The 21,128-nt window shown below is 43.8% G+C and overlaps 1 protein-coding gene across 8 annotated transcripts in view; it reads right to left on the bottom strand.

Moving 5' to 3' along the window:
- Nucleotides 1–7,040: 7,040 nt before the first annotated feature.
- Nucleotides 7,041–21,128, bottom strand: part of GRB2 (growth factor receptor bound protein 2) — a 103,776-nt gene continuing 89,688 nt past the window's right edge. For 7 of the 8 annotated variants that reach the window (XM_056550296.1, XM_056550294.1, XM_056550297.1 and 4 more), the window contains 5 exons: nucleotides 17,683–17,911; nucleotides 10,775–10,872; nucleotides 9,457–9,579; nucleotides 9,136–9,340; nucleotides 7,041–8,887 (listed from right to left, as the gene is read on the bottom strand). In XM_056550296.1, the coding sequence (XP_056406271.1) occupies nucleotides 8,702–8,887; nucleotides 9,136–9,340; nucleotides 9,457–9,579; nucleotides 10,775–10,872; nucleotides 17,683–17,760 (690 nt within the window). In that variant the 5' untranslated portion in view covers nucleotides 17,761–17,911 and the 3' untranslated portion in view covers nucleotides 7,041–8,701. The remainder of the gene's footprint in view (nucleotides 8,888–9,135; nucleotides 9,341–9,456; nucleotides 9,580–10,774; nucleotides 10,873–17,682; nucleotides 17,912–21,128) is intronic. The other variant, XM_056550298.1, reaches the window with a different exon arrangement.

Here is a 21,128-nt window from a genome sequence, read left to right on the forward strand (position 1 = left end):
GAGGGCACAGCACCCTCCATTAAACCACATACAACTCCCCAGCAATGGATCCTTTTTACTTCACCTGTCACCCTAAGTCTGCAGCTCCTTTTGTGAGGGCACTAGAGGGGCAGGTAAGGAAAAGGGCAGGGGCTCCAGCCCCCTTTCACTCCTATGTGTGCACGTCCCTGCTAGGGGGTACAGTGAGTATTTCAACAGCATAGATTTTTGGCAGGAATTATTATAAAGTCAGTGTTAAAAATTCTAAATTAGTTTTTTTTTCCACAAATGCATCAATAGTGGGGCATTTTTTCTACATTGCTTCTGATATTGAAAGAAATGCCTGTATTTTATTGAACTGCTCAGCCAGTGTTTGAAAATACTTACTTAGGCCCATATTTCATTCCTTGGCTGCGTAGTAGGACCCAGAATGAGAGGAGCGCCATTGGGCTTTCAGGGCATCATTTTAGGCCAAATGGATTATAGGCTGCACTTCATGCTTGCGAAGGGTTTTAGCTGCCAGAACCATATAGAACCCCCACAAGTGACCCCACTTTGGAAACTACACCCCCTAAAGTATTCATGTGGGCCAAAAGGGAGTACTTTGAGTCCTGTTTGTGTGGCTGGAATTGTTACTAAGTCACTAGAAAAAATTTAAAACTTTTTTTTCCACAAATGCATCATTTGTGGAACTTATTTTTTCTACATTGTGTCTGAAAAGTAGTCACAAAAGCGAGACCACTGCTGCGGCTGGGTAGTTCAGGGTGTCGGCTCGTGACTGCCGGCGGGAAATCAGCCGCAATGAATGGACACACAAAGCTACCCAGACACAGCAGGGAGCTCACTATTGTGATTGCTGACAGGGCTTCCACAGCATGTAATATTCTCCGGATGTGCGCCGTGTGATCCTACACAATGTATTTTCTTTTTTTTTCTTTTTCTTTTTTTTTTTTATACACTTATTAAACTTGTTTTTACACTTATTTTTAATGCTTTGGAATACTTAGTATTCCAAAGCATTGTAGTTATAAGCTGCCTGCCAGGCAGTTACTGGGGCAGGGCCCCGGCTGCCTGGGTAAGCATCAGCACTCTGCGATCATTGCAGGGTGCTGCTGGAGAGACAGAGCCCCCTCCCTCCTTACAGCTCACGGTAGCTTCCGGCCGCAGCTGTCAGGGTTAAACTGCCGGGACTGAAGTTTACTTCAGTCCCAGTAGTGCAGCAGGCTCCCGCCTGCCGGGGATCACAAACAGCACCCCGTGATCGCATAGTGGGGTGCTGCAGGGGAGAGAGAGGGAGCTCCCTCCATCTGCCAAACCACTTACAGCCCGCGGTCGGAAGCTGTAAGGGTTAAACTGCTGTGTGTTACAGCTTAGTCCCTGAACTGCTATCAGCAGGCAGGGACCCGCCGCTAATGGCAGACATCCGCCACTAACACCTTAACGACGATGGACGTGTATACACGTCCAGGGGGGTGCACGTTCCTGCACCTGGACAAGTATACAAGTCCATGGTTCTCGTGGGTGCACTGGGCAGTGTATACTCGTCCAGGTGCGGGAACGTGTATTCCCCCCCCCCCTCCCTGGTCAGATCAGTGCAATGTTTGCCATTAGCAGTCCCTGCCTGCTGATAGCAGTTACTGTGCATTAAGTACCAGGGCACAGGATGTACATTTATGTCCAATGCCCTTTAGAGGTTAAAATGGGACAGGGGAATTGGAGGGAGGGGGTAAATTAAAATGCCACAGGGGGATCAGGAGGAGGGAGAGGGAAACTGAAAAGGAACAGGGGAATCAGAGGGAGGGAATTAAAATGGCAAAGGGGTATTGAAATGGCACAGGGTTGAACGGAGGGGAATTGAAATAGCACAGGGACCCTGGGCCATTTCAATCCCACCCCTTCTGATCCCCCTGTACCATTTCCTGTAACATTTCCATACCCTCACAGTGATTCCCCCTGTCCCATCTCAATAGCCCCACTGATTCCACCAGTGCCATTGCAATTCCCCCTCTGATCCCCCCAGTGCCATTTCAATCCTCTACATATCTATCGTATCTTTTATATCACTTCTTGTGAAGTCACTCCAAAAAGGTGTCAACTTTAGCTGCTGTGTCTGCTTCCCAATGTATTTTCGAAGTGTATAGATATTCAAACACTTTGGCGATTGACTACCATTCTCAATTAAATCTGTATATCGCAGAGGTTTTTATTTCTACTTAAAGATAGGGGGATAAGATGTCTGATCACGAGGGGGTCTGACTGCTGGGACCCCCTGCAATATTTGACCTAGCACCCCAGTAATCCACTGTGAACTCCGCTCTGTGCCAGATTATGAACGACCACAGCAGTCATGCCTGCTTCTACAGACAATGAAGGATAACTCAGATGCAAAACAAATATATACACATTTTTTTTTTTTTAAATCAACTGGTGCCAAAAAATGTATTCCTATTTAAAAAAAATCTCCCAGTACTTATCATCTGCTGTATACTACAGAGGAAGTTGTATAGTTCAGTCTGACCACAGTGCTTTTTGCCGACACCTTTATCCATGTCAGAAACTGTCCAGAGCAGGAACAAACCCCCAACCTCTCCTGCTCTGGACAGTTCCTGACATGGACAAAAGGTGTCAGCAGAGAGCACTGTGGTCAGACAGAAAACGATACAACTTCCTCTATATTATACAGCAGCTGATTACTGAAAGGATAAAGATTTTTAAATAGAAGTAATTAACAAATCTGTTTAACTTTCTGGCAACAGTTGATTAGACAAAATTCGTGTTCCACTGGATTACCCCATTAATGGAGGGGGGCATGACTACCACGGCCGGCCAAAGCTTAGCGCAGCCAGCATTCTGAAAATAAATGTTCAGAACTCCAGGGTGCCGGAGATTTCGGGGCGGTCCCAGCAGCCGGCGATCAGACATCCTATCCCCTATCCTTTGGATAGGGGAAACGATGTTTAGGGGTGGAGAACCCCTTTAAAACTGCCCACAGTATCAGGTCATGTGTAAGGAAAGCTGGAAAAAAAATTATTCAGTTTGGCCAGGGCTTCACAAATTTTTGCAGCAGTCAAAGTCACTGGGTGTTGTGCAGATTATAGCAGGAAATGCCCCTAAGGGCTTGTTCTCACAGGCAGATTTGATTGCCAACTCACGTTTCCCTTTGAGAGTTTGAATTGGGACGGGCTCTCTGTGGCAGATTTTAGGCAGCAAGAATTACTAGAAAAACAGCAACCACTGCCTTCAGGGTACAGAGCTGCTGAGCAGCTAGTTAACTCCTTGGGGAGGCGGGGAAAACATCTACAAAGATGACGATATAACGTATAAAGTGAGCAGAATTTCACTAACCCAACTTTATTCCTAAACCGGCCTGGTTTTATTTACTTGTTTATTTCCTTTGCCTTTAGTAGTGAAAGCAGTCTGAGTCCATTACTAAGCCAGGGCTTAGCATTAGCCTCAGAAACAGCTAGCGCTAACCCCCAATTATTACTCTGGTACCGGCGGTAACAGGCTGGAAGTTATTTAGGTTATGCCAACCAAACGGCAACAGGCTAACATTAACTTCTTCAGGACCATGGGTTTCCTCTTTTCTGCACTTTGGTTTTTTTCCTCCTCGCCTTCCAAATATAATAGCACTTTCCTCCTCACCTTCCAAAAATCATTGCAATTTTCTACCTACAGACCCATATGAGGGCTTGTTTTTTGAGCCACCAATTTTACTTTGTAATACCATCAAACCTTTCACTACAAAATCTATGTCGAAACCAGGAAAAATATTTGTGGGGCAAAATTGAAAAAAATACCCCGCAATTCTCTAATTTTGGGGGGGGCTTTCGATTCTAGGCAGTGCACTTTTCAGTAAAAATTACACCTTATCTTTATTTTGTAGGCCCATATGGTCACAGTGATACCAAATTTATATAGGTTTGATTTTACTACAAATAAAAATTATAACTACATGCACCAAAATTTGTATGTTTAAAATTGTCATCTTCTGACCCCTGTAACTGTTTTGATGGGACTTTTTGATAACATTTTATAATTTTTTTAGGGTGTACAAAGTAACCAAAAATATGCAATTTTGGACTTTGGAATTTTTTACGTGTACGCCACTGACCTTGTAGTTTAATTAATTGACCCCCTGCTGTGTGTGAGTCACAGGTGCGCAGGCCGTGAAGGGGATATATGCAATGGGGATGGTGCACAGGACCATTCTCCCAGCAGCAGGACCATCCTCCCGGGCCGCAAGACCATCTTCCCGGCCCCAGGTACTGCACCCTCTTCTGTCACGCCCTTTCACCCTTGTCTGCCCATCACCCATGTTTACCACCCCCAGTCTACCCCCCATCACCAATGTCCAACCCCCACTATTCACACCTCTGTCCCTTTGTCACCCCTGTCCACCCCTCTGTTACCACCTTGTCACTCCTGTTACCACCTTGTCATGCCTGTCCACCCCTCTTTCACCCCCAGCACCCATGTACACTCTTCTACACCCATCTGTCACCCATGTACACCCCTCAACAACCCTGTTACCCATGTACACTCCTCTACACCCCCAACACCCGTTACCCATGTACACTCTTCTACACCCCTCTGTCACCCATGTACACTCCTTTACACACCTGTCACCCATGTACACTATTCTACACCTCTCTGTTACCCCTTTACACCCCTGTATTCCTCTTCACTTTTAAAAGGGGAATCTGGAGGCTGATGCAGGAAAAGTGCTGAGCCTAATAGGTTTGTTTTGCAGGTTTAACGGTGAAGAATTGTGGCTGGAAGAAATAGTTATAATGACCTGGAGAAGAAAAGGGAATAACGCTGATTTTATAAGACGTCACTTGTGAGTTGCTGTATAAGCAGCAATGTAATCTACATAGCCAACAGATAAATTCATGTTGTGCACTGCGGCTGTTTACCCCCCGCCCTTTTTTTTTTGCTCATCAAATTCGGTAGGGGTACCCCGTCAAAAAAAAATTTCCCAAGGGTTTCCCTGAGCAGAAAAAGGTTGGGAAGCACTGCCAAATCTTCTCACACTACTTTCCCTTTCTATCCGTAAACCATCTGGTGTAATTTTCCTGCCCAGTCTGAAGACAGGAAGTGTGGGTGGGCTTAACATTGTGCTGGCCTGTCAATCACTCTGCAGAGGACAGTGTGAGGAGGCAAAGCTGCTGCTGTGCTATCACAGATAGAGATAAGAGAGCGCGGATGGAGTGGCAGAGGCTGCCAGCATTGTCTGCTATCTCCTACACAGACAATTATCTTCATAATGCTGTACTAGAGTGAGGAAAGGGGGGGGGGGGTGTATGTCCTGCAGAGCTGAGTGTGTAGGGGCCATGTACTGAAGCTGTGTGTGTGTATGTATGTATGTAAGTATGTATGTATGTTCATCAGAGCTGAGTGAGTAGGGCTAAGCTGTGTATGCAGGTGTGCTTTCCTCCACTCTGATATCTCTGAGGTGAACAAAGAGGAGAGCTGTAGGAAGGAGACAGTTGCCAGGTTGACAGCAGCAGCCAAAGAGACATGAGGTTTACAGCAGTAAGGGCAAGCATCATTGCTGCCTGGAAATGCCCAGAGTTTAGGAGAACAGCAGATGCCTATACAGAAGATCACGGCTGCTTAGAGACACAGGAGAAAAAAAAAAAAAGGCTGTAAATTATCAGAGACCGTTACCAAGTATATCTGCAGTGTTTTTTGTTTATTTTTGGCTCAGTGATAACAGGTAAGCTTTAACTTCTTGCTGGGCCAACACATAGCGCTTACACAACAAGGGATTACAGTAAACCAGTTATCTGTACAGATGACTTTTACTGTATATTCTTGCTAAACACCATAGTTTCAGCTTGCTGTGTTTTTGAGAAACTGGCAGTCTAAAATGCAAAAAAAAAAAAAAAAAAAAAAAAAAAAAGGGAAAGTGGGTTTGGCATTCTATAATTCTCCATTGACTCCCTGCTAACATCTGGTTACAGTGTTTTTGCTGCAAAAAAATAAAATAAATAAATACTGTGCGGCAGTGTTGTTCTTTGTTTCTTTTAGACAAGGAGTCATTCATTCATTTTGCATTTGCTGTGCCTGGCAGTGCAGCTCTATGCCATTCACTTAACTGGTACTGAGCTGCATTAATGGAGTTATCCCAACTATGAAAGTTATTTTTGTCTATTGCAGGAAAACTTACTGCCATCTTCCAATTAAATACACCCGTGTGAACAGACCCTTAGGGTATGTTCACATATGCATATTTTACTGCAGATTTTCCTGCCCACTGACTATAATGGGGAGGAAAGTCAGCAATAGAACATCTGTACCAAAATACGCATATGTAAATGTATCCTTAGGGTAGGGTCACACGTGCTGTATTTTTCTGCATATATTCCTACCCATTGAAGTCAACTGGTAGCAAAATCAGCTGCGTATTTTTTGCTACCCACTGGCCTTAATGGGTAGAAAAATATGCAGCAAAATACGACACGTTACAATGATACCATGTCATATGATTAAAAATATAGATTTAAAAAGGCTTACACAGCTAAGCCTACCTTGCATGGCTGTGCTGTTGAGTTATATCCTTGTTTCAGTAAGTCTGCCCTGCTGCCATGCAGCTTACAAGGATTTCGTCCATAAGAGAAGAGGGGGTGTATCCTAGCAGCAATGATGTGCCACGCTGTAACCTCCCTGCTCACTCTACCGGCCAGAGCAGCTAATCAGGTGCTATCTTATTTACACTTGGCCCTGCAACGATACTCTGTGCTTGCACCCACGCTCACTCTTAGTATGCAAATTATCCCAGGAAAGAGCGCCGAGCTAGCACAGAGGCTGGTGGTCCCACATGCACATCAGGTACTGAGTACCGATTACGCTCTACGGCCAGTACCCAAAGTGCTGCAAAGAAGGTAAGTAAAACGTTAAGTAAAAATATTAAACACCACATGAAATATGTACCAAAAACTAAAGGTTACCCTGTCAAACACTCGTTTCTGTAGGCAATGTAGAAGCATCTCTTTTCATAAAACTTTATTTTTTGTTATGCCTAAAAATTAAATGAGGTCATTTACAGTCAGATGAAGAATACACAAGATTTTTTTTATTATTATTCACAGTTAATGGCTATCTACCAAATTATGCATTGGAGGATTAAATACAGAAGCTGTTTTTAATTATTTAAACACTGTTTGATTTTTATATATATATACAACACATTATTCATCTGCAAAGGATGCAGGATATACACAAATCCCCAAATACACAATCATATGGTCCCAGTGCGTTCCTAACCCCATTAACTTAGGCCTCAAGGAAGCAGACTATGATGAGTAAGGACACAGAGTATGGGACAGAAAGAGCAATTACGGTTGTAGGTATTAAGGTAACTATACAGCGTCAACCTGTATGTTGGAATTACTGTAGGTTAATTATGTCTATCAGATTTGTGTTAGTATTATTTTGTATTTCTAAACACAGGCACCCAAGTATGTCCACAGCCCCTCTCAGAGGGTTCATATTTAATACAACATATATGGCTGCATCGAGGATCAACCGCAGCCCTTGTACATTGGCACTTACAGCATTACCTTTATTGTTAGTACATGGACATCTGCCCCAAGAATGAACAGTGTGGACTGAATTCCCTTTTCCCCTCCTCTCTTACTGACTGCAGGCTCAAATAACAGCCTGGATCATTTAAATTAGAAGAGCAATAAATGGAGGAAGTATCAAATAAGACATATATAAGCTATACAGTTGTAGTGCAGCCTTCCCTTTACCAAAGCTCAATGCATAATGTTTTCTGATAAACCTTTCCCTGCAAAGCACAGGAACGATTTGCATCTTTGTAGAGTGCATACGTGAACTGGGTTGAAGAAAATGGAATACAACTGCCTGCTGTAGGTTGGGCGTATAGATTAAGGATTCAATCGTAAAAATGCCCTTTAGCCTGAAGGCTGAGGACTTGCTTTTTATGTTCCTTGCAAACACACCAAGAGCCCACGATTTGCATAGAGAGAAAATGGTTGGATTTTATAAATTTTATTTTACAGGTGCGTGTTGTATTGACTGCATTTGCAAACACACATGCATGATAAACAGGAAAAATGTAGAAGGGAATGTAAATGGGGAGGAACAGCAGCAGCAAAGGGAATCTTAATTTAAAAGTAGTTTCCTGTTCAATTTTAGTTACGTTTTGGCATTGTAAATCAAATAGCCAGAATTTTAAAACCCCATCCTAGTGAACTTGCAACATTCCAATTGCCCCCCCCCCCCCCACCCCAACCAAAATAGTTCCACGCAGAGCCAAATTGTCATTCCCCTCGATAGAAGCAACTGCACACAGCACAGACAGACAACCTAGAAAGCTTACATGTTGCATTCATTTTTTAAGCCGTGTCCATCTCTTAATCTTAGTATCTTTTTCCCCTATGTCATCTGCCACATCTATACCAGTCGATTTAAAAGAAATCCCAACCCTTTTAATTCCGCTTTATTTTTACAGTCGTGTCCAGTCATTTCATATGAACTTTCTAAGAATTTAGCATTTTCCATGAATATGTAGACTATTATTTAGTGCTCCCTGGTCTGTCAGTAGTCTGTCCATGCTCTTTTATTTGGTCATCTATGTGCCCGTTCACCCCAAAATCAATCTGTATGCTCCTATTGGCATCCTAGTCAATCCCTTCTACATAAGTCTGCCTGTGCTCATCCTTGGCCTCTGGTCCGGTGAAGACTCAAGTTACAGATTGCGGTTGACAGGTGTCACATAGTTACGTGGAAACATGCCAGTCTGTCCATGACATGTCCCTTTCCACCAATTGGGATCTGAGTTGTCTACCACCTGGATGAAGTCTCCTCGTCGAAATCCGAGTTCCCCATCTTCTTGGGGGTCAAAGTCAAACAGTGCCTGAACATAGGTAGGTTGCTGTTAATGGAAATGTTGAAAAAGGTTACATATATGTATATTTTTTAACAATGCATTCCACAGAACATGAAGCAAGTTTGGTGCTGCTCAATACTGCATATACGTTATCTGTCACAATAGGTTAGGGGCTAAATTACAAAGTGATTAAAGGTCCAACTGAGAACTTTATAAAACACATTAAATACCTGAGCAGAATACATACAAATCTGCTGAACAGTCTCTATCCTAGATTCCCTCCCTCTATATACCTGTGGTAAACTTGTGGCTCTGTCTCCCCCGTGTACCTGTGGCACCTGCTCGATGTCACGTAAGAAGATCTGCTGGTTCCGAGACACAGATGTGGACCGATGGTAGTCCACTAGCTCATTCAGAGAGTTAAACTTTACCACCCACAAGAAGTATTTTCCTGCACCATCTCGCAGGACCTTGAAATGTTGTACATCGTTGCCAAACCTGCAACAGAAGCGGTAGCTTTAAAGGTGAGCCTATCTTTAGGTGAGTTTATCAGCCTAAAAACTAAAACCGCAGAAAATGATCATCCAGTAAGATAACCATTAAAAACAACTCACTTCACTGAAAGGGAGAAGTCTCCTGGAGCACTTTCACTCTCTCGGATCAAAAAGGCACCATCATGTCTCTGTTTCCCAAGCATCTCCTCTGCTTTGGCACGTGGTATTTTGCCAAAAAACCACCTGCAGAAATGGAAAGAAAATAAGAAAGGTGCACAAAAGAGAGAGAGGGGGGGAGAGAAATTTATAGTTTATGCCCTATCAATATATGATAAGTGGGGATTCAATTCTAAGAAAACCTGCCAACGAGCAGAACTGTAGTACATAAGAGAGTGATGGCCACAAAAGTACAGACCAGCCTGATGTAGTAAATCTGCCAGCTGCATCTCCCACTGTTATATTTCCACTTCTGGCAGAAAGCAGCTGGAAGCACTGGAGGTATACTTTAAGAACAGCAAAGTATTAAAACTGTACATGACTTAAATATGCATGACGTAATTCCCTGTAAAAGCATCCTCACAAATGGGGGTGGGTTAGGGTTGATTTAACTCTACTATTACTATAGTAACTCTACTATATTTTTAGTTGACATAAGTAACGTATACCAAGTTTCATCTAAATATCTCCAGTCATTTGGACGTCATCCTGAAACATACACACTTATGTTGAGTGATCTAAATATAGATTTCTACAAATACTATATATATGCTAACCTAAACAACACACTAATGATAGGCAGAAGGAAATGGCAGTTTATGAATTTTAGAATAATCTTAAGTCCATCCTATCAGGGCCATGTTAGGTAGGATTTGGTCATGTCTGATGTATGGTTCACCAAACTTTAACCAAAAACCTAGGTACCTCCTATGTAAGGGCTTGCTGACCTCACAATTTACCTTTCCATGTCACATATACTTTAGTATCTTGTCACAGTGGGACGACAACGTATACGTGTGAGCACTGGCATGGGCCCCATTGACTAATTGCCTAAATGTAGTCAACCTGTGACCACATTTGGGTATAGGTTTACTGTGTGTGTCTCAAAAGCATGGCAAGCTAAGCTTTTTAGTCACACAAAGTAAATGTATACACGTGGGAAATGACCCAAACGTACTCACAAATAGACTAAGTTTGGGCAGTTAATCTCAAAAGGGTGTCTGCCAGTATATGCACGTATATATTGGCATCCCATTTTCACAAAATGCTGACAGATATGTTTAAAAAAAAACAGGAAAATTGTGATGTAAAGGACTAAGTAACAAAAAAAGACATGCACATACAGATAGCACTTGTACTTTCACATCTCTACAGCATGTTTGGACAGTCTACTATATGACAAACATATTTTCTACCCATCTCAAGCAAACAATATACTCACGGATGTGGTTTCATTTCTATGTAGTTTTTGGGAATAAATCCATCCTTTCCATTGAGCTCAGCTTTGTACCAGTTTTGGTCACATTCTTCGTTCAAGACCTGCCATTAGTACAGAAGAGTCAGACATCGGGGTGGAGGGCTGCTTATGTAGCAATCTTATTTAGAACAACTATTGCTGATTGTAGGAATCAGGTACTGAGCTTGTACTAGGTTACAAAGCTTAAAGGAGTAGTCCAGTGGTGAACCCAGTGGTGAACAACTTATCCCCTATCCTAAGGATAGGGGATAAGTTTGAGATCGCGGGGGGGTCAGACCGCTGGGGCCCCCCGTGATCTCCTGTACGGGGCCCCGACAGCCCGCGCGAAGGGGGCGTGTTGACCCCCGCACGAAGCGGCGGCCGACACGCCCCCTCAATATAACTCTATGGCGGAGCCGAAGCGCTGCCTTCGGCAATCTCCGGCTCTGCCATGGAGATGTATTGAGGGGGCGTGTCGACCGCCGCTTCGTGCGGAGGTCGACACCCGCTATCTGGCCGGAGAGCCTGGACCCCGTACAGAGAGATCGCAGGGGGCTCCAGCGGTCGGACCCCCCGCGATCTGAAAAACTTATCCCCTATCCTTAGGATAGGGGCTAAGTTTTTCACCACTGGACTACCCCTTTAAAGATTTGTACCATTTACAGGTTAGTGTACTAATGTCTTATTTAGAAAGGAACAAGTTGTAGGCCGGTGTTTTTTTTACATCTTTAGCTAGTAATTCTTTTTTTCATGTGCACAAGAAGATTTTTTATTTTTTTTTAAAGAAAAATAAAGAGACATACTGCAACAGGCCATTATACCAGTAGCACTCTGGATATGTAGCCAAGACAGCACCATCACAGCTTACGGCAATATACATTTGACAACTGTCAGCAGATTCTACTGATTAAAATGTTTAGGGGATTGTAGCCTGCTTCATGTTCTATACCACAGTTTTGTACATGTCTGAACATTGCCTGTTTAGTATGCATGTCCTGCGCGTGCAAAGCAACTTTTGAAGCAAGCTCAGGAGCTGGGCTCGCAACCGAACCAGTGAATAGCGGCTGAAAATCAGAAGTGACTTCACTATCCAGTGTGTTATTTAGGGTTCATTTATCCTCATTATCTGTAATTGGACCTAGGTTGTACCATCTAATTTTAGGTTTAATATGGGACCCTGTGTTTGCCATTTTACGTAAAAATTTAAAACTGGAATCTGGTTACTATAGGTGTCACTGACACATTTTGTCAGCACAGTTTTGTTGATTTTTTAGCAAAAGAAAAAAAAGTATTAAACCATTGCCTCTGGTTATTAAAAGATGGCAGCTCTGTGTGATAGGGTTACGCAGACGTGAGATAATAAGATGAGCTTGAACTGCCTGCAATCTCCTGCACGGGGCCCCTGTATATGACCACGAAACACGCTCCCTCCATTCATCTCTGAGACAAAGACACAGACATCAGTGACTTATCCCTTATCCTGTGGACAGGGGATACAATTTTTTTTTTTGCGCTGGACATCTTTAAAAGAAATCTGTCATCAGTGTCACTGTCACTAATCTATACATACAGACAGGCAATGCAAGTGACACTGATGACTATACTTAACCTGGTCCCATGCCGTGCTGTGACTCTCCCGCAATCTTCCAAGCCAGGGATGACTTGGAGCATGGGCGGCGCTTAGTGATGACACAGCTGCTGTTCTCTGCTGCTAGTAAACAGTGGTGATGTCACTAAGCTCCGCCCATGCTCCAAGTCAGCCCCAGGACTAAACACATGGCGGAAGATTGCGGGAGAACCACAGCACGGAACAGGACCAGGTTAGTACTGTTGTCATCAAAGTCACCTGCACTACCTGTCTGTACTGACAGGTTAGTGAAGGTGACACTGATGACAGATTACCTTTGATACAAATGAGATTTAAAATAGGTCAGAGAGCCAAGACTTCTTAAACTACAATGGCTGTAAGCTAAGGAAAGTGAGCAAAGAATAGGAAACAGAGATCAATGCATAAATACAGAATAGAAAGGCAAAGAAGAAGGCCAAGGCATGTAAATGGCAAAATAATATGCCAAAATGGCAGGGAAGTCAGAGGGGGAAAAAAAAGGATGCCCAATCAACACTGAACCAATGCATCAGCAACTCTACTGATTGAAACTTGAATAGCCTTATCCCATGAAAACTCAATTGAAAGCCACCTTGTCGACAGTTGGTGCTTCTTTTCATATACAGATGTAGGGGGGGGGATAAACTACTTTTCCAAGGGACTAAAAGCACAATCTACTTGTCCCTCATGAGTATCCCCTTCTCTTGGTACAACAAATTTTAACCAAAATAGTATGTAAATAAGGTTTTTATTATTTTATTTATTTCAATACTTTTTCTCCTCTCCCTATAATAGCCATAACTCTTTTTTTTTCACATTAGGGCTTGTTTTTAGCGGGACCAATTGTACTTTGTAATGTCACCTTTCATTTTTCCATAATACATGCTCCAAAAAATAAACAAATAAAATTGCGACAAATTGAAAAGAAAATTTTATGCAATCTAGCAAATTTGGTATTTTCTCTATTTTTATTGTTTTTACGCCACATACCATGTGGTCAAACTTACATGTTATTTTGATACTTTAGGTTGGCCTGATTACAGTAATATCCAATTTTTTACTAATTAAAATTTTTAAAACTTTTTAGTTTTTTTTGTTTTTAAATTGCCATTTTCCCCCACATTACGTTGGCAGTATAGTTCCCCCCACATTAGGTGCAGTATGTTCCCCCACAGACATACAGCCTCCAGCCATACAGTATGGCTGGAGGCTGTATGCCTGTGTACTGCCCCACTTCAGTGTTCCGACCACCGCTCCTCGGGTCCGGCCATAGCAGGACCGGAGGATCACTGGTCGGAACACCGAAGCTGACGCGCGGCTGGTAAACACTTACCAACTGCCAGCGCGCATACTTCTTGCTTCTCCGCTCCTCCGTGCTCCGTTGCCATGGGCGCATGCATGGGACATGAGTGACGTCCCTGCGTGCGCTAGTTCCCGGCGGTCCCTGCGTTCTTAAAGTAAACGTGGGGCCGCAGTGTTCTTAACAGAGGCGTCCCTGTGTTCCGAAAACCCGCCGAACCCCCGAGACTCACCGAACCACTGGGGTTCGATCAAACCCAGGTTAAGAACCACTGTTTTAAATTAATTAGAAGCAAATTTTCAAAATTTGAAAAGTACATCAAAAGGGAGTACTTTGAGTCCTTTTTGTGTGGCTGGAATGGTTACAAAGTCAGTGGAAAAATGTAAAAGTTTTTTTCCCCCCACAAACGCATCATTTGTGGGACATATTTTTGTGCATTGCATCTGAAAAGTAGAAAATGTGCCCCATATTTTATTACGCTGTTCGTCCCTTGTTCATTAATACCCCCGCTTAGGCCATATTTGGTTGCATGGCTACATGGTGGGACCCAAAACGAGAGGAGCCCCATTTGGCTTTCAGGATATCATTATACAAATTATAGGCTACACTTCATCTTGCAAAGCATTCTAGCTGTCAGAACAATACAATACGTGGCTGTAACATACTCCTGAAACCCCCAGAAGTGACCCTTTTTTAGAAACTACGCCCCCTAGAGTATTCACCTAGGGCAAAAGTAAGTACGTTGGGCGCTTAGTGTGGCTAGAATTATTTAAAAGTCAGTGAAAAAAAAATAGAAATGAGCTTTATTTCCCCCCACAAATTCTTTATTTGTGGGACATCATTTTGGTAAGTCGCTTTGAAATTGAGGAAATGCGCCCATATTTTATCACGCTGTTCGTCCCGGGCTGGGCAGAACCCTTACTTAGGCCATATCTGGTTGCCTGACCGCCTGGTTGGACAAAGGAGAGGAGCCCCCTTTGGCTTTCAGGGCATCATTATATGAATTATAGACCCCACTCCATGACTGTAAAGGATCGGAGCTGTCAGAACAATACCGCACCCCTACAAGCGTATTGTCTGGACCACGCTCCGCTCTGATCGGTCCCTGGTCGGCTAGTAGTGACGCGTGGCTGTAATATACTCCTGAAACGCAGTACGAACAGGACACAGAGTAGGGTCACATAGAGCACACCTGTGGATTATTTCACACCGCGGATGCCCCCCGGCAGTCACAAGGGCGAGATCACTGCTGTGACTGAGTAGCTCAAGGTGTCAGCTCATGACTGCGGGGGGAAAACAGCCGCTATGAGGGTGCACCCAAAGCAACCCAGCCGCGGCAGGAAGCTCATTATAGTGACTGCTGGCGGGCATCCGCAGCATGTAATATGAATGTAATATGAATCATTGCGGGGTGCTCAGGAGAGAGACGGAGGGAGCCCCCTTCCCTCTGTCAAAACTCCTTACAGCTTGCAGTCATTTCCAACTGCGGCTGTAAGGGTTAAACTGCCAGGACCGAAGTTTTCTTTGGTCCCAGCAGTGTGGCAGGTCCCCGCTCGCCGGGGATCACACACAGCGCCCCGCGATCGCGCTGCAGGGAAGACAGAGGGAGCTCCCTCCCTGTGTCAAAACACTTACAGACTGCGGCTGTAAGGGTTAAACTGCCGGGACCGAAGTTTACTTCAATCCCGGCAGTGCGGCAGGGTCCCTGCCGCGATCTCGTGGGTGCACTGGGCGGCACCCACGAGAACCATGGATGTGTATACTCATCCTGGTGGCAGGACGTGGCATCCCCAGTGTCCCTTCAATTCCAATACTGGACATGTACAGTTAGGAAGTATCCAGTAATGAATAAAAGAATTGATGACTTATGTTACTGTGTAGTTGTTCCCGATACTATATAGGCAAAACTATCAGACAACTGAGGATAAGGGTTTGGGAACACATTCATTTGATTAAGACAGGTCTAGGAGCTCCCTGTCTGGTACAACATATGAGAGAGGTCCATGGGGGATGCACGAAAGAGTTAAAGTTTGGGGGCTTAGAGGTTGTGAAGTCTGACAATTCTGGCTGCGATAGAAATACATTCCTATTACGAGCAGAAGCTCGTTGGATCCTGCACTTAGATGCGCAGGGTCCACTTGGCCTGAATAAGATTGATATGTCCCGATTCTTATAAAGTTACTCTGTGCATGTATAGTTTAAAGTAATATTATTTGTTGTATTATTATTCTCTTATTGATCCTGCTTTCTTTTTCATATTACCCGGGTGTGATCACATGATTGGAACACTGACCTTTGCACTATATTAGACACACAGCGCAATGACGCAAATAAGGCCAGAAGAAGCGCGCATGTGTGAAACCACCGGCAGTCGCCTCTGAGCACCAAAGGAGGTTCTGGAAGCCTGTCCACCGGTATCATCAAATAGGAGCTTACAGTCCAGTTCTTTGCGGTGAGTGCAGGATATTTTTTTCTGCTTGTTGTCATACAGCATTGAACAGTATATACATTTATAAGATTGCACGTATAACATATTTTTGGAACAGTGGGGTGTGAATATGAAAAATGTTATTTTGAATTTTCACGGACCACTGTTCAAAAAATCTGTCAGACACCTTTGAGGTGTAATGCTCCTTGCCACCCCTTGTTACATTCCTTGAGGGGTGTAGTTTCCAAAATAGGGTCACTTTTTTTTTTAAAGCATTCATGTCAGAACCTCTGCAACTATCAGCCATAGCAGTGCAAAACACCAATTTAGGCTCCAATCCAGAGCCCTGTTGTGTACCCGCAGAGCACTTTTCATCCAACATATGGGGTATATCCACACTCGGGAGAAATTGGTTTTTTTTTCTCTCCGTTTACCTATTGTAAAAATTAAAAAAGTGGAGCAACACTAACATGCTGGAGTGGCCCCCAAGTTTTCCTTTTTGTAAGGGGTAAAAGTAAAATATTCCAAAATATGGAACGCAATTTCTCCTGAGAACAGAAATACCCCATATGTGGCCCTTAACTGCTGCCTTAAAATACGACAGGACTCAGGACTGAGAGAGCTCCATGCTCATTTAAGTCCAAAATTAGGGATTTGAATAGGGGCAACTGACAGTTTCAGAGATTAAGAGGATTTTGCATGGAGGGGGTGGGAAGGGGGGGGCGTCCTCCTCACATGCGACTTGCAACACGTAAAGTTGCAGATACATACACCTCTTCTATATGTGGTTTACATCTTTGTGACCAGCGCAAGGACGACCACGAAGCCGCTGGATTTACAAACCCTTTTCATGGCCAAAGTGGGGTGTTGTACATAGTGCTCCAACTCCAGTATTGCCTAATCTTTGTTTGTTTGTTTTTTGACTAGGCCCATACACAGTACAAGCCCCCAATATTCCTCATCTCGGCTGCATTGATGGGCCTAACCTTTCCATCCTGCAAAGCTGGCTGCTGCAACTTATTGGCTGAATACAGCTTCAAATCCTGCACATCAAATATGGGCAGCATACTGTACCTGTGAACAGACCCTCAACGTGATGTAAACTAACTGAAACAAAAAATAGAAATGTCAGATTGCTGTAAGAGTCTGCATTTGACCAAGCTGTCAGAAGTTGTTGGGAGCAGCGGTTATGCTGTGCTAACCCTATAAAGTAATAGTAACTGTTACTTCATCAGGTGAATGCCAATTTAGCATCTTTTTTGCTAAAACCTCAAGAGGACCATTCATAACTACAATACAATTTAAATGATACCTCTTTATACTTTACTGGGTTAAAAAGAAAAAAAAAAAAACATCAATAATCTTTTTAAACAAAAGAAGTATTTAAAAAAATGCTGTATTCTGACCCCCTTAAACTTTTTTGTTTTTGTTTTACATTTACACCATTCATCATAAGGGATCATTAAAATTTAATTTTAAATAGATCAGGCATTTCTGCGTGTGGCGATACCAAATATGTTGATTTATGTCAATCTTCATGTCTAAGCAGTGCCACTCACCTTCAGTATGTCTCCTCGTTTGAAGCTTAGTTCATCATCTGCTGTCGCTTTAAAGTCGTATTTTGCTATGGCTTCCATGGTTGCCGCAGCGTCCCTGCCCTGCAGGGACCTTCAAGACAGGGCTGGAATCCTCTGCTTCCCACACAATGTTAATGCCACCTGAGGCAGCACAAATGTCTTGTCACCCACCCCACTTGGCTATATCTCTGGAGAAAGATGAGCTTGCGGCCTGCAAATAAAAATGGAGGTTGTTGAATCATAATGGTTAAAACACTATTTCGCTACAAATATATATAGCACAATTGTTACCACAGAAAGTCTTCTCTAAAGCACTGCTCACATTTGTGTAGGAAGCATGCAACATTGGATAACAAAATAAAGCTAATTGAGACAATTAACCGAAGTCATGATACATATGTAAGCACAGCCTATGGCATTGGTGAATACAGTCTTGCTGGGTCTTTGACTTCTCAAAGCTCTTTTACATGGCCTACTAGAATGTTTGCATGTTGAAAAAAACTCCCATCTCTGCCGGCAATGCTCCTCCCATCTCCCCCAACATTAGCAAAAGTACAACCCCCAGCATGGCTTGACAGTGAGGACATGCTGGGGGTTTCAGTTTTGTAACAGCTGGGGAGTCATAGTTTGGGAATTGCTGTATCCTAACAAAGCAATCTCCAACCAGTGGCTTCCTAGCATGTCCTTATTGTCAGGGCATCCTGGGAGTTGTAGTTCTGCCAATGCTAGGGGAGATGTTAGCAGGAGTATAACTAGGGGACTTAATTGTGAGCTGAAGCATGTACTGTGTACTAAGGTATGCATAGTGAGGACATGCCCCCTCCCCCAGAGCATTTCAAGCCAAGTGAGCAACAGAATTTTTACAAAAATAAAAGGTGCTAGAGACAAATGATATGGACAGGATCAGGATTAGGTTAGTGCTGGGCGATATGACCAAAAATTAGTATCACGGTATGTTTCTAAAGTATCACGGTATCACAGTATTTCACGGTATTTTTTTTTTTTTACATTGAGACTTGCATTGAGGTGGCATAGCGGAACTAAATGGGCTTTTGGAACTAAATGATCTGAACACGGGGGCAGTGGAGTACCCTTTTAAATAGATGTAACAAACAACACTACAGCCTCCAGCTGTTGCAAAACTACAACTCCCAGCATGTTGGACTATATAGTAGTGTATAGTATAGGTCAGTGTTTCCCAACTAGGGGTGCCTCCAGCTGTTGTAAAACTACTACTCCCAGCATGCCCGGACAGCCGTTGGCTGTCCGGGCATGCTGGGAGTTGTAGTTTTGCAACAGCTGGAGGGCCTCAACAGCTGGAGGGCCTACTGTAGGTATAGTATATTATACAGACCCCTGTCCATCCCAGAACCCTGACTCACCTTCCCAGTTGCTGCAGGGACCGTCCGGGGAGGGTGGTCCGGGCCATCCATCCTTCCTGTAGTGTCCGACGGCATTCCGGGTGGAGGGTGAACCGGTCCGGGCTGTCCTTACCCGGGGGTCCTCTTCTCCACTCCGGGCAGGCTCTGGCCTAGTAACGCTGCATAGACGCCGCTGCGCAGTGACGTCCGTGCGCAGCGACGTACCTGACGTCACGGCGTAGCGGCGTCTATGCAGCGTACTAGGCCGAAGCCTGCCCGGAGTGGAGAAGAAGACCCCCGGAGAAGAAGGACAGCCCGGACGGGTTCACCCTCCACCCAGAATGCCGCCGGACACTACAGGAAGGATGGATGGCCCGGACCACCCCCATTACAGGTAAGTGGGGGGAGGGGCCCGACTGCTATAGCGGTATGGGCAAAAATCCATACCGTGGAAGAAAGAAAAAAAAACGGTATCCGGTTCATACCGGTATACCGCCCAGCACTAGATTAGGTACTGAGTAACTGACCGGTACGATTTAAGTCTGTAGGTACAGTCAATGAATCCCTAATGTCAGTGCCAGCAGCAACTGTAGATGTTGTCTAACAGGCTTTTGGAGCCTGTCCAGCGCTCAAAAATCATGAACAATCTCACACAAATAATCTGGTTCCTTAGTAGAAAGTGTTATAATGACTGGCTCCAAAGCAGTCATGTAGTCAGAGAGAGGCATGGCTTTCTTAAGATAAGACTGGTATGGAAGAACAAATTAATCAGAGACTCTGAAAATATTCTGATCACTAAGGACTGACTGCAATCACCAATTACACTGCGCTACATGCTGCATTTATTAACTTCCTGGAACTAAAATCTACATTCATCTACTGCAATGCGAGAAGATATTTGTTTCCTTCCAGATGTGCCTGTTATTGACAGCTGTATGGAGGGTAGGGTAAGGCTGCATCACACCTCGTTTTCAGTCTACAGTTGACGGTTTCGGCTGGAGGAGGGGAAAAGCGGGCGATACCAAATTAAAAGCCGAATGCCCTCGTCCTACCATGCCATATAATGCCTCCTGAGTTAGACCCTCTGCTCAAATTTCTATTTAAGACGGGTAAGAACCCAAAAAAAGGGGTCGATAAGAGCTTTAAATCCTGTCACAATAAGCTCATGGACCTCCTAGGACCCCTCACAAAAATTCTGGATTTAGGCAACTAACTCTAATACTCCTATTGACACAGTAACCCTCAAAGGCTGGGCTCAACGAGCCATTTGCCTTAGTGGAAACGCCATTTCTCTTTCTACTGAAAAGGAAAAGATCAATCCTGATGAAAATTGATCCTCAATTAACAAACTTAGCCACCGCAGAATCCCCTAACCCTACTAAGGGTATGTTATTCGGGGAAGACTTTGTAAAAGAACTAAATAAATATGTTGGATTATTTTTTCTCTTTGAGCAAAGCTCAAGTTTCTATGAAAAAAGTATTTTCCCCAAAAAATTTTTTAGGGAAGGACAGAAGAGGACGGAGCCGCTTTTCCAGCCATTCCTCACAACTCAGATACCCATTCAGAGGCTCCTTTCCCCATTCCCAAACGCAATTTGCAGGACCATCCTCCATACCCCCTCCCTTCTTTCCATACAGGGGCAGACCGTGGCGCACACGAGGACAAAGAGGGTACCCTCGCTCCAGACTTTCCACAGTTAAGTCTAACATGGTCTTCTTCCCCTCACATTCCACTAGGAGGCAGACTCCGACATTTTTCCCAAAATTGGAACATGATCACATCTGATTCATGGATCCTAAATACAGCCAATGGTTATCAGATAGAATTGGTCTTCCCTCCTGTGCAACTATTTCTACCCCACCCAACACAATTTTCTCTAATAGGCAGAAAATTTATAAAATCAAATAAAAAAAAAAACTCATTTCAAAACAGGCGATTATTCCAGTTCCTACCCATTCTCCAGGATATCTAAGCAATCTATATTTGGTAACAAAAAAAATAGGTGGAGGGCATACACCTATTGAGAGACATTCTCTTTTAAAGCACGACTGGCTGATAAAAAGCCG

This window comes from Hyla sarda, chromosome 13 (assembly GCF_029499605.1).
Source record: "Hyla sarda isolate aHylSar1 chromosome 13, aHylSar1.hap1, whole genome shotgun sequence".
In the NCBI taxonomy this organism is placed as follows: Eukaryota; Metazoa; Chordata; class Amphibia; order Anura; family Hylidae; genus Hyla; species Hyla sarda.